The 17,457-nt window shown below is 35.9% G+C and overlaps 2 protein-coding genes across 2 annotated transcripts in view; both read right to left on the bottom strand.

The window, feature by feature from the left end:
• LOC139739911 (uncharacterized) overlaps window positions 1-12,706 on the bottom strand; it is a 36,708-nt gene extending 24,002 nt beyond the window's left edge. The window contains exon 1 of the mRNA XM_071650512.1: window positions 12,356-12,706. Coding sequence (XP_071506613.1) covers window positions 12,356-12,706 — 351 coding nt within the window. The remainder of the gene's footprint in view (window positions 1-12,355) is intronic.
• A 1,637-nt stretch (window positions 12,707-14,343) lies between these two features.
• LOC139739913 (craniofacial development protein 2-like) lies at window positions 14,344-14,940 on the bottom strand. The gene has a single exon (XM_071650513.1). The coding sequence runs from the start codon at window positions 14,938-14,940 to the stop codon at window positions 14,344-14,346; it is 597 nt and encodes a 198-aa protein (XP_071506614.1).
• Window positions 14,941-17,457: the final 2,517 nt, after the last annotated feature.

Consider the following 17,457-nt stretch of genomic DNA (forward strand, 5'->3'; position numbering starts at 1 on the left):
AGATTTACTAGAAAGAGGAATATTTTGAGAAAGATTTTTTCCAATTGAAGAAAAGAAGTCATTAAAAATTTCAGCCATGCCAGCGGGAGTGTTGCTGAAGGCATTGCCCCACCGAACTTCAGAAATATTAGATGAATTGTTAGGTGTATTCATAGCATTCTTTAATGTTTTCCATGTGTTTTTAATGTCATTTTTATATTTGCTTATCTGATTAACATAAAAAAAATTCTTCTGCGTACGCAATAATTTGGTGAGTGTGTTTTTGTATGAAACATATTTTTTCTTATTTTTTTTAGTGGGATTACATCTATATTTATAAAACAAATTATTTTTCCTATTTATAGATCGTAATATAGACTGGGTTATCCACGGGAGTCTTGGAATTTGCTTATATCTATTTTTTATGTTACGCAGGGGAATATGGTTATCGATTTCGGAGGTAAGAGTAGATATGAAATAATCATAAGACAAATTGACATCGGTAGTGTTGTATACAGAAGACCAATCGAGTTCTTTTAAACTGTTTTGGAGACTTGTAAGATTATCTGCAGTAATCTTACGACGCTTATAATAATCATTTTGTTTATTCAGTTTAATTGGAACCTGTGCAAATATAGGAAAATGGTCAGTGATGTCTGAGAGGACGATACCAGACTCAGGAAGTGGAAGAACATTACAAAAAATGTTGTCTATGAGGGTAGCCGATTGGCTGGTGACACGGGTAGGCTTGGAAATTAATGGTAAAAACGAAGCAGACATTAATGTTTCTATAAATTCTTTTGAACTGTTTTGGGAGTTACATTTCATGAGATCGATATTAAAGTCGCCCATCAGAAATGTATCTTTAATAGATATCATGGGATTTTGTACTAAATCCTGCAAAACTGTCAAAAAATCATTCAAATTCGACCGAGGGGGCCTGTAAATTACACCAATCATAATGTTTTTTCCATGTGGATTTATCAATTCAATAAAAAGGGATTCGAGTACATCGCTCATAACACTAATCTCCTCATGTATAATACATTTAAATTTTTTCGAGATGTACAAACCAACTCCTCCACCAACTCTCTCATTTCTATTTCTAAATACAAATTCGAATCCGGGTAAAGAAAATAAATGACTGAGTTCAACCATGTTTCTGTTAGCCCTATGATGGAGCAAGATTTATGATCTGGGTTTTCTAAGAGTAAGCGCAACTTATCAAAATTTTTATTGATACTGCGTATGTTAAAGTGAGCTAACAAAAATGTTTCATCAACTGTATTCGTGATCCGATTTTTATACTGATTTTCGGTCAAACAAACACACGATGGACTCTGGACTGGATCATTTGAGTCAAAGTTATATTCAGATTTTGTGCTGAGGTATTGTATTTATCGGATATGTAATCTTCATATAAACTGGAGATCATATTTGCATGATCAGATTCAGAGTGCCTTACTGTGTTATAGAATTCATCATTATTCAAGGAATTAAAAGCAAAATTTATTATGTCAGCCATGGGTTAGAATATAAAACATTCGGGAATTAATAACTGGCCTCCCGCCGGGTCCTAACTCAGCAGCTACGTGGGGGTATGCAGACCTAAAAGAAGAAAGGAAACCGAAATGCGTACAGAGAAACATGAAACACAGACAGAACAAGGAAACGAACATGAACACAGATGACACAGAATCAACATCGTTGCGGATGGTACACAAGGCCATGGGCTCGTATACAATACTTAACATGAACTTATTTAACAAACAAAGACGTGTGCTACACGTACTAGGCAGCGTCCACGAGCATATTAAACTTCTCGACCACTTAATGACAAAATAAGGAACCAGTTATTGTTGTGGGTTTTTTTGGTAGTCGGATCGCCTATCCAAAATAACTAATTCTTATACCATTGGGATTTATAATCAGTACGAACAATTATATCAAAGTAATGCAAAAACACATACACACAAAAGTGCAATTCCATTGTTATTGTTAAAATTTTCATCAAACTGATATGCAAATACAAACAAAATTGCCCAAAATACGAGTACACAATGTGTAAATACATAAAATAATAGATAGCCCAATCTGTCTCACTGAGTGAGTATACCCTAGATAAAAGAGCGAGGGAGGGAGGGAGAGAGATAGAAAGAAAAAAGTGAGTGAGAGGGGGAATGAAAAGAGAATCTAGACAACAAATCTTGACGAACTGAACAAAACGGCTATGCAATTAACTTATAACATTCGTGGGTATACATGTGTCTACAGGTGTGTGTGTGTGCATAAGAAGGCAAAAGCAAAGCCGAGAATAGATGAAAAAATAAAGGCGTGTTGTCACCTGGGAAAAATGTTTGCACAATTATTACGTCATTACACTCTTGCATAAAAATAACGTTCTGACAACAGAACGCCTCCCAATCTCCAGTTATTTTAAATATGTTATGGCTTTGAATTTTAAATAACTAATACATTAAGACAACCAACGGCAGTCAAGGGGCCAACATCACCTGATATGATACAATAAATTGCCATAACTATCCATGAGTATAAACAGCACCTATAAACAAGCCCAAGTAGTACAGCAACGAAGGTTGCTGGGCGACGGTGTCCCAAAACAGGTGATCCGTGTCCCTCCCCCCCCCCCCCCTCCAGCTATACCGCAAAGTTCATAATAACAACATTCCAGAAATATAACAAATTTTGTCAAACATTACTTCTTTAGTGTTAAACGGATGCATATTTTCCGGCGGTGTACAAGTAACAAACACAACATAAGACAAATTACTGAGACAGCTTCGTGTAGCAGAGCTTTAAATCAATCTTATCGTATTACATTATACTAACAAACATTTTTGTTAAGTATAATTATATATAAAAATGATTATATGAGTTAACTTTCCCCGGAACTGTTACCAAAAACAAAACATAAAATGATAATTCTGATTACCGAGAAACTATTACAAATACAAACATGTATTTAAACCTGGTTGGTACTGGAAAAGGGGGGCTCGTACAACAAATACATATATATCTTAATTTGTGATCAACTTTATCCATTACACGAGCAAACAAATGGGGTTTATGTAGATCGTTTTCCTATTCCCTTTCTTCCTTATCATCTGATTATTTTTTTTTTCAATACTGGGTTTGATCTGAAGGTCATACATGAGAATCAGCATTCCACACGAAAAATAAAGAACTTGATGTCAACATGGACATACATTGTGGAATAGATATTATGAATAAATGCGTACTGTATGTATTACTCTGTCTTGACTAGAAAATGGAAATGAAAAGGGAAAAAGAAAAAAAAACTTCATATTATGCGTATTATGCTTGGAGAATTTTCACATAATGATATTGGTTAGCCTGTTATGAAGTTTTACTATCCTTTTCCACATGAATACGCAGAGCAGTGTATAGGAGAAATTAATCACTAATTTGCTTTGCCTGTGATTGTAGAGATCTTAACGATCATGATGACTCGGGCTTTTTTTTTCTTCTGGGAAGTTGTTTTTTGTTTTGTTTTGTGTGTGTGTGTGTGTGTTAGGGGGGGGTTCTTTATTTTTTTCCGTCTGATATAGACTGACTTCAACCTGTGACGACGATAAATTAAATCGATATAAGTAGTTCTCAAATAGCACTTTATCCTGCCTCGCCCCCAAGAAAGTTGCATGAAGTATAACACTTCATCGATCGATAATGTTTATCCGCACGGCGTAACAGGTGCAGCTGGCGGTTTCCCTCCATTCACGTTCGCGAGAAGTCAAGGTTCCTTTTTTTCCTGGTCAATATTGCAACCTTTTATATATTACTGTGCGTGCAATATCAACGATGCTTTACTTGGATCTGAGTGGGTTAGATCACTTAATTATCGCGTGTACTTTAGTCATGCGGAGACCACTGGACGGCGAAAGAGGACTTTCATGATGCTTAAGTGATGCAGCCCCACGAGATACGGGCGCACAATCCATCGTCCCCTGTCACTCCATTCAGCTGCACTAGCAGATTAATTTAGATAATCTGTTTGCTATCAATGATATCATCATCAACATCATATATTCCATAGTAGAAGACTGATAGTGATACTAAAGATACCAATGATAACGACCATAATGATAGATGATGATGGTGACGATAATGAAGATGATTGCGACAAAATTGATGTAATAAATTCCGTATGTGACCCTGCACCACAAAAGAAACAAAAAGTCGCCAGACATGAATTTTTAGTTAAGACCATATTCTAAAAGAGCAGACTTTAAGCTTTAAAATGATGTGTAACTCAAATCAAATGGACTCTCCTAACCTATCTAAATATTGGAAAGAAAGCACAAACTCAGGAAAAGTGTGAACTGAGAAAAGAGGCTCTGAAGTATTAGTCTAGCAGCCAGAAAGGGTCCCCGTGCACCCCCCTTAAAACAAAATTCTACGATATGTTCGGAGATCGTCAGAACCTGTATTTTCCGAATCCGGTTGTCGCCAGCGGAAAAAAAGGTTGCGCGCGCGTCTAATTTGCATATTTCTAAGATGGGCGCCGCCCGTTGCTAGGAGACGGATTATTTTTGAATAACTTTAGTTAGGAATAACAAATTACCATAAAAATGGTATCATTTTGAAGAGAATTAAATTTCCTACAAGCTGATACCCCATTTGATGGGATAGATAAATGTTGTCATGAAATATTAAGGAAGGAATTATGTTTTTTAGCATTTTTCTAAAAAGATAGGGAATTTGGTTATAATGTTCTTTTCCATACATTTAATATGCATTTACGAATAACATTTGAATTTTCCTATAATTATCCCCAGTCATAGCTATTATCATGTGAAAACGGCTTTCCAATACATCAATTCCTTTAAAAGTTACACGACATTAAAGGGGATATGGTTCAATAGGTTTTACAGCAATATTGAAGGGTTACAATGTCTCCGCGCGCAATTGCGTAGGTTCTGTATGTGGGGTTTGTTGTAGATCACTGCTATCTATTGATCAAATCTCATCGAAATCGGCGAAGAAAGAAAGAAAAATTACACTTTCTATTCCTTATATGAAATAAAAATGTTTTTTTTTCTATTCTGTGTTACCAAACTCAATCCATTCAGCTTCCCATATGAACAGTTTCTTGTCTTTTTGGATTCCCTCCAAGAACGTGAAATTAATCACAACTTATCTGATATTAAAAAGTTAAAGAAAATAAATTACGTGACAGTTTCCTCTTATTGTAAGATTAAAGTGAAAAAAAAAGAAGAATCTTATGCTAAAAGCCCTAAGAAATAAAGAACTTGTTAAATGGCCTTTCAGAGTTTAAAATGAAACATGGCTATCTTATTTTTTCATAACAAAATGAAGGGAATTATCTGTGTAGTTCATGTCGGCCCATACTGGGTTACATCATAAATTCTTCAGAAATGGTCCCCGTGCACCCCCCCCCCCCAAAAAAAAAAATCTACGATAGGTCAAAGGTCAAAGATCAAGTGAAATACATGCTCTCCTATTCATCCAATTAAACCTAGGTCAAGGAAGGTGACCATTCAACACATTTGTGACAAACATGCCATTATAATATTTTGCCAATTTTGTGAAAATGTAATCACACATTGTCCACATGTACTATAGACCTATTAGGAGAATCATGCATTATGGCGGAGGCATACCAGTCGTCATAGCAACATTTCTAGTTTAATATTACAACGAAGATTACGACTACTATTAGCAGTTGGTAATTAAGTGGTGTACGAAGACTAACTCAAACAATACATCATTATTTGAGTGGCTATAATGTACAATTGATAAAAACCCAATAAATCTGTTTTTTTTTCAGGTTATACAGTGCGTATCAAAAAAAGGTAATCCAACTTTGGCGGGCTACTACTTTACAATTGTCAGCTATGGAGAGCTCAATGTTTTAATTCTAATGATATCACAAACCATCGAAAGCTATGCTGCCGGCTGAAAGCAATAACAAATTTACTTATTGTATATTATAGAAAGAATGGCCACGCAAAAGTAACAAGATTAATGCTCTGTTACTGGGAATTTGAAAACAATAATGACATTGTTTCCATTCCTGTTGTGTCGTTGGTTGTTGGCGTGTTTCCTTTCAAAGAGTGAAAGTAGTAGTAGGTTAATAGATGTCGGCGTTAAAGCTTGTACAATATAACAATATTGGTCACAGTTTATTATTCCGAAGGTTCATTTTTTCCCCCAAAGGTTCATTATTCCGGAGATTCGTCATGATATAGATAAACGGGCCCAAATTAGTTATTGCTGAAAGCAATAACAAATTTACTTCTTGTATATTATAGAAAGAAAGGCCACGCGAAAGCAACAAGATTAAATGCCCTGTTACTGGGAATTTGAAAACGATAATGACATTGTTTCCATTCCTGTTGTGTCGTTGGTTGTTGGCGTGTTTCCTTTCAAAGAGTGAAAGTAGTAATATAGTAGGTTAATAGATGTCGGCGTTAAAGCTTGTACAATATAACAATAGTAGTTATAGTTTATTATTCCGAAGGTTCATTTTTCCCCCAAAGGTTCGTTATTCCGGAGGTTCGTCATGATATAGATAAACGGGCCCCAATTTGTTATTGCTGAAAGCAATAACAAATTTACTTCTTGTATATCATAGAAAGAAAGGCCACGCGAAAGCAACAAGATTAAATGCCCTGTTACTGGGAATTTGAAAACGATAATGACATTGTTTCCATTCAAAATTCAAAATGGTCACCTTCCTTGACCTAGGTCTAATTGGATGAATAGGAGAGCATGTATTTGGGAATTTTAGGACTTTAACTTGACTTTGGCCCTTTCATAAGTTTATGCATTAAGTAATTTTCAAGGTATGGAGAAAAAGTGCAATTTTTGTATTGAGTAGAAAATTGTTACCATTTTCATCTGGCCTTTGACCCTGAAATTCATAAGAGAATCACTGTCAGGCAGAACATGCATAAATATGTACTAAGTTTCAAGATACCATGAGCCACTTCCGAGACATGGAGGAAGAAGCAAGTTCAGCACTTTCTCTTGATCCTTGATCTTTGACCTTTTTGGCAAAAAAAAAAAAAGAAATTGCCAGAGAATCTCTATTTTGGGTTATAACATTGTACATGCATACACCAAGTTTAAGTCCTGCTGGCATTGCATAAATATGAGGGAAATAGTAAAATTTTGAAGTGTTGCCCTTGACCTTTGACCCCATGAACCCCAAATTCCCTAGATAATCACTTCCCGTCAGTACATGCATAATATATACTATGTTCCATGAAGATCTCTCTCTCTAGTCACGTAGCATACAAATATGCAGGTGTGGTTCGGATGAGAGAACGCCATTGTCTGCGGTCAGCGGCAGCTCTGGTAGCCTCTGTAATGCTTGCTCCAGTCACCTGTTTGATGTCATCAAGCCAGCTTGCTGCGGGTCTTCCTCTTTTACGTTTTCCCTCAACCATTCCCTGGATGATTGTTTTCTGCAGGCAGTGATGTCTGGTAGCATGGCCAAAATATGTCAATTTTCTGGCCACAATATCAGCCCGTAGTTTCTTTTCCACTCCAAGCTCCTCTAGCACCCATGTATTTGTTCTTCTTTCTTTCCATGGTATTTCATTTCACACACATGCATGTTCACATGCATGTTTTTTTATTTTCATTTCCAATCAAACACAGGTAATACACTTTGACATGATTACATATATTGGAACATAATAATACATATTGGTTCTTAAAAGAACTTCATGGAAATGGAAATTGAGGGGCTGCTAAAAAGCGAACTTGTAGATTGCAGTCCCCTCACTTACGTTACATTACTACAATACATTAATTATATATGACTTTATAACACAATACAACGATACATGTACCGTACAAGCTAATCATTGAAAGTATACAGTTTTCATTCAATCAAATCGGATGGTTACATGAAGTACAGTGTATACGCTTTCACATGTATACACATACACATAGACATACACATACACATACACATACACATACACATACACACACACATACACATACACATACACACAAGCACACACACGTACCCACATACACATACGCACACACACGCACGTACACACACATGTATGCATCCACATACATTGTGCACACACAGAAGAGAGTAGGGAAAGAGAGGGCGGGAGGGGGAGAGGGGGAGTAGAGAGAGCGAAGGGCAGGTCAACATTCTCGATACAGGGTGAAGAAAAAGAACAACAATTCCAAACAGTCAAACTAATCATGGGGTACATATGAGCTAATCAAATATTTCTTTAAATTACTAGAGAATGATTTCAAACTAATGGAATCTTTTATATTTTTCTCAAGGGAATTCCAAAATTTTGGGCCACTGTAGATAAACGTGGATTTTGTAAATAGAGTTCGGGTAAGGGGCAAATGATATTCATCTGTTTGACGAGTGGGGTATTTATGAATATTTTTATTCTTATTAAACATATTCTCAAAAACTGAAGGAAGTGACTTATTATACAAACTGTACATAAATTGACCAAGGTAATAATAATACAAATCCCTTACTTTTAAAACCTTATTCTCCACAAATAATCCGTCAGTATGGGAATATTTGGAGGTATTACATATTACTCGAAGTGCTTTTTTTTGTAACAATAATAATTTATCCAAGTAAGTTGAATGTGTATTTCCCCATACTATAATTCCATACGTTAAATAAGGTAAAATTAACGTTGAATATAACATTAGCAACTTTTTAACAGAAAAACAAAACTTTACTTTATTAATTACACCTATGTTACTGGAAATAGTGCGGCATATACAATCTATATGCTGTTTCCAAGAAAGCTTACTGTCTACAGTTACACCAAGAAATCTAACAGAATAAACCTGTTTTATCACTTCATTTTCAAAAATTATATCATGTGGCAATTTATCAAGGGTATTACTAAACAACACCACATTTGTTTTCTGCAAATTAAGCGATAATCTATTTGCTCTTAGCCATTGCATTATCTTGTTCAATTCTATATTCATGACATCAACTAATGTATGAGGATTTGAATGAGAAAAGAAAAGATTAGAATCATCTGCAAATAATATAAAAGAAAGAACATTTGAAGATTTGGGAAAATCATTGATGTAGATAATAAAAAGTAACGGCCCTAGTATACTTCCTTGTGGAACTCCACAATCAACTGAGCGCAAAGAAGATTTTTCATTGTTTATACAAACAAATTGTTTTCTGTCTTTCAAATAACTTCTGAACCACTCCAAGGCCTTCCCACGTATACCATAATGATTAAGTTTATAAAGAAGAATGTCGTGGTTAATCGTGTCGAAGGCCTTGGAGAGGTCCAGGAAGATTCCTGCAGTATGTTGAAACTTATCAATTGCTCGAGATACTTTTTCAGTGAAAGATAATATTGCATGTGCTGTGCTATGTTTCTTGCGAAATCCAAATTGATATTTTGACAAAATGTCATTTCTATTAAAAAAATCTATAACTCGAGAATATATTATCTTTTCTAATATTTTAGATATATTAGGCAAAAGAGAAATAGGTCTGTAATTATTCAATTCTTCCCTATTACCCTTTTTAAAAATTGGAACTATTTTTGATATTTTCATAACATCTGGTACCTGCCCTTGTGATATTGATAGATTAAAAATGTGAAACAAAGGATCAACAATATAAGGTATTATATTTTTTAACAGTATATTATCAATATCATCATAACCAGAACTTCTTTTAGAAGGTAAATTATGAACAATATCTAAAATCTCATATACTGTTACAGGGGAAAAAAAGATTGAATTTTGATTACCTACATCCAGATAATCATAAAATTCTTTAGTAGACAACGGAATATTTGCACAAAGATTCTGGCCAACAGTTGAAAAATGTGAATTAAATATTTCTGCTATCATACGTAAATCTTTTATTTCAAATCCATCATTCTTAATTTTAGAAATAACATTTCTTTCCTTATGCTTATTCAATGTTTCATTTATCAATTTCCAAGTATTGCGCATATCATTTTTAAACAAATCTAATTTTCTCATATAATAATTCCTTTTTTCTTTACGCAATACCATAGTGAGAGTATTTTTATATGCAGTATACTTATCACGAGATTGCTGTGTTTTTTTAGCCTTACTTACATAATACAAATTATTTTTACGATTAATTGAACGTAATAATGACTTTGACACCCATGGCAATCTTGGATCACGTTTATAACTACCCAACTTCTTTTTAACTAATGGAATATGTATATCTAACAAAATAACAATCTTATTTATAAAAATTTCATAAGCTACATTCGTATCTTGCACCACATATAAGTCAGACCAGTCAATTTCCATCAAAGATTCCTGAAACTGGGCTATATTCTGAGGTGTAAACTTACGCCTTCTTTCATAATTCTGAGGTATTTTCGTCTTTAACTGTAAAGATGAACACATATAAATAGCATAATGATCAGATATATCCGTAAGTATAATAGCAGAATCAGGAAAAGGGTTTACATTACAAAAAATATTATCTATTAAAGTGGCAGATTGTTCTGTTACACGGGTTGGTTTTGAAATCAAGGGTGAGAAATATGCAGAGAGCATAATATTGAGAAATTCCTCGGGATAATAAGAATCATTACATTTACTTAAATCAATATTAAAGTCACCCATTAAATAACATTCCTTATTCAAAACTGAAGATTCTTGTAATAATTCATTAAAATAATCAAAAAATAATTTTATATTACCATCAGGGGGCCTGTATATTACGCCTAATAAAATATCTTTCCGATTAGGCACTTTGATTTCTATAAATAAGGATTCAACAAAACTTTCCATTCGACAGATATCTTTTCGAATGAAAAAATCAAAATTGGATTTAACATAGAAGGCAACACCCCCACCACTTCTATTATATCTGTCGTTATTTATCAAATGATATCCTGGGAGATTAAATAAAGAGGCAGTATTATCAGTGAGCCATGTTTCTGTAAGCCCAATTACAGAAAAAAATGAGTCTGTAAAATTATCTAAAAAAATACGCAAATTTTCAAAGTTTTTATTTAAACTTCTTATATTCATATGCATCAGGGAGAACTTTTCTCTAACATCTTTGGACTTTAATTGATTAACAGTGACATATGGCGAAGAAATATCTTGAAATTTATCATTAAAAATATCATTTGTATGAAAATTAATATCTTTGGATATTAGGTTGTCAAATGACAGTGAAGCAGTAGCATTCTGATTATTTGAATCAAATACAAATAAATCATGAAAATCCTGTTCATTCAAACGACTGAAGTCAAAATCAAATATCGAATCAGCCATTAAATCAATTCAATGCTGGAAGACCCTGACGGTCGTAACAAAACCACCGCACGTCCTGTAATGAGAAATCTACTGACCTGTTGAAAGAAGAGGGAATGAAAAGAAAGAGTGTACATACATACACACACATGGTACATACAAACACATGCATACAAACACATACACAAACATACACTCAAACACACACACACACGTTCATATACAGACGCACACACATACAATGTACTCATACACATCAACGTCATAAGGGGACTTACACATCTATCAATTTAAGGAGTCACATCGGTCTCTCCAAAGGAGCACAGGAGTAAAATAACCTTATGTTCAAACTACAATCTTAGAATTTGTACCGTTCACTAATTTCATTGGTACTTTCATTACCTATCAATAACTATCACACACACACACAAAAAAAAATTAATGTACCATTATTACGTACAATTATTAATAACAGATCTTTCCTGGAAGCAACGAAAAGAAGAAAAATGTTGAAAAAAAAAGTTTGTAATTAAATCTCATAAAATCAAAATTATTATGGGACAGAGAAAAAAGAAGGATATTAAAAAAAGAAAAATAATAATAATAATGTTTCTTACTAAATCAATCATAACTATATCCTAATCTTTTATTGCCTAAGAGGCATATTATGAAAATGTCCTAATCTATTACAAACAGAAAAATTAAAATAAACACAGGATTTATGTGTAATGTCAGGGTTACTGCATATTTCCAATCTATTAACATTACAACTATATTTAAAAAAACACAAAAAATAAAACAAATCTCAATAACAGTACAGACTTAATAAATCGGTTAATTCATACAAAAAAATTAAAAAAATATAACACTATTCTATACTTTAATAAACCAATTTCAATATCCTCAGTATCCTACGATAGCACCACATCTCAAACGAATCCAGTCTCTTCTTGTCTGCTGACTTCATTGTCCAGGATTCTGAGCCATATGATGCCACGGCAAAGGCTGTAAATCTTAGTAGCCGGACCTTGAGGGAGGAAGGGAGTTTACTTTTCCAGAGCTTTGTCATACTTTGTACCACATTCCGGGCCATTGCTAGTCTTCGTTTAATCTCCTGTGAGCAGTCCCCTTTGGTGTTTATGATGGAACCCAGGAACTCGAAGCTTTCCACCTCTTCAATGGCATCACCATCTAGAGAAAAGACACCATCTGCAAAACTCCGTTCTCCATCTACAACCATGATCTTAGTCTTTCCAGTATGCAGCATTAGCCCCCTCTCTTCACTTGCTATTTTTACTGCTCTGAGTAGATCCATCAATTCTCTTCTGTTGTTGCAAACCAGGGTGGTGTCATCCGCATACCTGAGATTTGTTACCCGTTGGCCACCTATTGTCACTCCACCAAGGAAATCTCCCAGGGCATCTCTCATAATCCGTTCAGCATAGATGTTGAAAAGCTGGGGCAATAGTATGCATCCCTGTCTGACACCTCTACCAATCTTGAACCATTCTGTGTCACCTCTGCTTGTTCGTACTGTAGACTCTTGATCTTTATATAGCTTGCTAATGAGCTTCACTATATGGCTAGGAAAACCCATTTCTCTCATAGTGTTCCATAATTTTGCATGACAGACACAATCAAAGGCTTTGCTGTAATCTATAAAGCACAGGTAGAGTGGTACAGAGTGTCCTCGGCAATTCTCAATGATGTTTCTGATGTTGATGATATGGTCTCTCGTGCCTCTTCCTGCTCTAAAACCAGCCTGCTCTTCAGATATCTCATTTTCCATCTGCCGTTTCATTCTGTTGTTGATGATCTTGAGTAGTATTTTGCTGGCATGGCTTATCAAACTAATGGTGCGATGGTTTGAGCACTCCTTTACATTTCCTTTTTTAGGTATCGGGATAAAGACCGCTCTTCCCCAGTCCTCGGGCCATTCTACATTCCTCCAGATTCTGTCACATAGTTTCCACGTGATGTTTATGCCTTCCTCACCAGAGGCTTTCCATAACTCGCCTGGGATATCATCCCAGCCTGGTGATTTCCCGTTCCTAATTTCTCTCATTGCTTGGCGCACTTCCTCCAATAACGGGGGTGGTTCTAACTCTTGTTCCCCTAGGTTGCTGTTGGCAGAGTCTGCCTGGGTCTTCTGCTCGTAGAGCTCCTTGCAGTACTAGGCCCATCTGTTCTTTATGTCTGTGCCCTCTGTTAAGGTGGTACCATTTCTGTCATTGATGACATCTGACCTTGCTGATGGTTTTTGAGTGATTTCTTTGACCAGAGCATACACCCTCTTAGAATCACTCCCTGCTCTTTCTATCTCCTCACATTTTCTCTCAACGAAGGCACGTTGATCAGCTCTAACTGCTTTTGACACTTCTTTGTGTTGTCTTCGCCACTCAGCCATATCCCCTCTCTTCCTCGCATCCTGTCTCTTGTCAGCAAGTCAGTTCTAATGTTGTTCTGGATAACCATGGTTGCTTCTTCTTCTTCTTCTTCTTTGGGATGATCTCCTTAACTGTGCTTAACACTGCTTCTTTCATTCCTTCCCACAGTTCATTGGGAGACAGCTCTTCATCATCAATCTGAAGAAGTGCCTGAAATCTATTGCTCACACTAACAGTGTACTGTTCCGGTATGTTGTCTACATCAAACCTTAATGGTGGTGTCTCTTTCTTCTTTACTTTGAGCTTTAGTTTCAGCTGTGCAACCAGAAGCTGGTGGTCACTCTCACAGTCTGCACCTGGTCTTGTCCGAACACTGAGCAGTGAAGAGCGCCATCTTCTTTTAACGAGAATATAGTCAATCCGGTTTCTTACATTGTCCCCGGGGCTCTTCCATGTCCATAGTCTTCGGGGGTGCTGCTGGAAGAAAGTGTTTCCAACAATCAGGTCATTAGCTTGGCAGAAATCTTCCAAACTATCTCCACGTTCATTTCTTTCTCCCAATCCATATTTTCCGACGATCTTAGACTTGGTCACTGATTTGCCAATTTTTGCATTCCAGTCTCCCATTATCACAAGAACATCTTTGTTCGGAATCTTGTCAAGAGTATCTTGGAGCTGATCATAAGTCTTCCATGGCTTCATCAGATGCAGTAGATGTTGGCGCATAGACCTGGATGACGGAGATGTTAAATGGGTGACCTTCCAGTCTGAGAGTAATAATTCTTTTGCTTATTGGGTTGAAACCCAAGAAAGACTTAGCCGAGTTTTTGTCCAGGATGAAGCCTACTCTGTGTTCCCTCTTTCCGCCGTCTTTGCCTGAATACACAACTGCGTAGCCATCTTCGGTAGTGAAACGACCTTGGTTGAGCCACCAAGTCTCTGAAATACCAAGCACACTGATATTTTGTTCTCCCATTCGGGTTATGATGATCTCCATCTTGTCAGCATTCATTCCTTGAACATTCCATGTCCCTATAATTCTAGGTTTTCTCAGGTTTGTGCTGCTCCTTTCATGCACAGGATTATCGGCAGTATATTCTGCGTCCTTACAGCTGTGCCTAGTCGGTGCAACACGCTCCTCTTCCCCAGTAGCCATTGACGCATCATCTGGCCTGCGGGTCCCACCATCAGATGCCGGTTTTCCACAATGTTTACGAACTCTCATAAGAACTATCGTGGCCAAGAAAATGCAGTGGGTGGCCGGGTCCTTCTGCATTGCTGGATGGCCATCGTTGACTCTCCACAGTCGATACCCTTAAGATAGATCTTGTTTTTAGTTCCACCAGGGTGTCCAGCCACCCTCCTCACCATTCTCCAGTTGGAGACTGGTGGGTTTGCCGGTTTAGTCGCCGACAATCCGACCCTGAAACAGGTTGTACTGGGCTACAGGGTACCAGTAGCAGATCATCCTGACCTGACATGAAGATACCTTGAACAATATCCAAGATACAGAGAAAAAAAGTAAAATTTTAACATTTTCACTTGACCTTTTCACATTTGACCTTAACCTTATGACCCCAAACTTTTTACCAGTGAATTTTAATTGGGTAATACCTGTATACACTAAGTTTCAAGAAAATATCTTTAGGCATTGCAGAGATATGAGGGAAATAGTGAAATTTTAAGCATTTGACCTCGACCTTTTGACTTTTGACCTTGAGCATGTGCACCCAAAAGTTGATAGGCAGAATTTCACCCCCAATACACATACATGCCAAATTTCAGGGTTTTTTTTTTGTTTGTTTTTTGTTTGTTACGCTGTCCACAAAATTCATTACGGACGGAGAGAAGGACGGACGGAAGGACGGACAACCCGAAAACATAATGCCTCCGGCACCACTTCTTGGCGGAGGCATACAAAAGAATCTAGATTACATAGGTGAAGTAATCTTGGAAGATATGTAAATATTGATATGTACGGTATTGAAACTGTCGTGTTGATTATCCTTATGGTACGTTACCACTCTCGTGGAATTCACTAAGCTGGGTCCACTTTCTCGATTCGCCCGAAATCGTGGTCTTACTCGCGGACTAATCGTGCTGATCATCAGATAATCAAACCTTGATGTCTGTCAAAGACATTGTGTTGATCGTAGTAATTTTTCGAACAGTCCAATAATTCTTCTACGATCAACACGATTCATATACCACCATAGACCTCAAGATGTGATAAGCCATGATAAGATCACCACGGTCACTCGTAGACTAAGAATCGATTTGTGGTAGATAGTATACATGTATTAGCATATCGAGACTCGCGACAATGGCAACCTAGTGAAAGTGTTTAACGTGCAATGTCAATAATCTTTTGGGTATCGATCATGCACATTTATAGTTACTCTATCTAAAAAGGACCGGCGGACGAGTAGGGCATGGATATCTGAAAACATTGGATGGTGTATTTAACTCATGCATGAGTTGTTATTCCAGCGGAACTTACATGCGCTCTATAAAGTGGATTGCACGTCAGATGCGCCTATAGCAGATACACTTCAAATCATTTTAGCAAATTTATCTAATTATAATAGATGTCTAATTTCTGTGGAAAACATGAAAATATTGTATTCGTTGTGGTTAAACATTTACACTCTGAATATGTCTAATGTTTAACACATTAGTCATACACAAACATCCTTGAACACAAACACACACAACACAAAAGTATACAAACCTGCATAAATATAAACGTGATATATATATATATATATATATATATATATATATATATTTGTATATATATATATATATATATATTTATATATAGATATAGATATATTATATATACATAGTTATAGTATATACATGCACACATACATACATACACGCATGCATGGTTAATGTTCCCTCAGACATTTCCCTCATGTTTTATAGATCCATGGTCTACTTAACCATAACATTTTTTTTCTCTCTCTCTCATTTTTGTATAATATTGATTATTAGTCACTCCTAACGGATTTAACAACCAAGTTTACGTTGTATTGCATTTAAATCAACCCATGTGATAAAGTTAAGTGCATGAAATCATTTTTTATAAAAAAAAACAGAATTTGAAAGCGACTGGATTTGACTTGGAACTATTCGTTTTTATCAATGCCATTCCTTGGTATTTGTAATCTATCTATTAGTTTCTTGGCAATAATAAACGTGTGAGCAATATGTTTAAAAACCATCAGGCGAACCACCAAAGAATGAGAACACGTATGTGCGATCTTATCTTTAAAAAATAAATTGATTTCCTGCTAGAGCATGGTGAGAAATATTTCGCTTGTGCGGTATACATGTAACTCTTATTTCGACATCTAAATAAAGCATTCGAGTTTGATGTTCCATGAATGCATTAATGGCGTATTGAATAAATTCACGAAATTCACGACTGAGCTCATTTCCCCTGCATGAATGCCTGTGTGTGATATTGGAGGTGTGAGTATGTGTGTGAAGATGATCAGAAGAATGAGAGTTGATGAAGAGAAGTTTGATTAATATCGATATGTTGGAAACCCCTATCCAGGTAAGCCCGTTTCGGCCGTCATGAAATTACACCTCTCGTAAGGCCTTCATTCTATTTGATGAAAAAAGACGTAAACTAAAAGTGAAGCTGAGTAGATCAAAGGTGATAGCGAATAAAAAATTTAATTTGCTTTCATATTCCACAAGATTTAATGATATTTAATCAATAATTTGGATGTAAGAAGTGATAGGGTCTCATACTTGCAATGATTATTATAGTATTACA

This window comes from Diadema antillarum, unplaced genomic scaffold, assembly GCF_040938485.1.
Source record: "Diadema antillarum isolate AM-2024a unplaced genomic scaffold, OU_Dant_1.0 seq00000821_RagTag, whole genome shotgun sequence".
In the NCBI taxonomy this organism is placed as follows: Eukaryota; Metazoa; Echinodermata; class Echinoidea; order Diadematoida; family Diadematidae; genus Diadema; species Diadema antillarum.

Bases quoted from the DNA above. Each gene is read 5' to 3' on its own strand.
- LOC139739913 (XM_071650513.1), bottom strand. From the start codon at position 14,940: ATGCAGAAGGACCCGGCCACCCACTGCATTTTCTTGGCCACGATAGTT.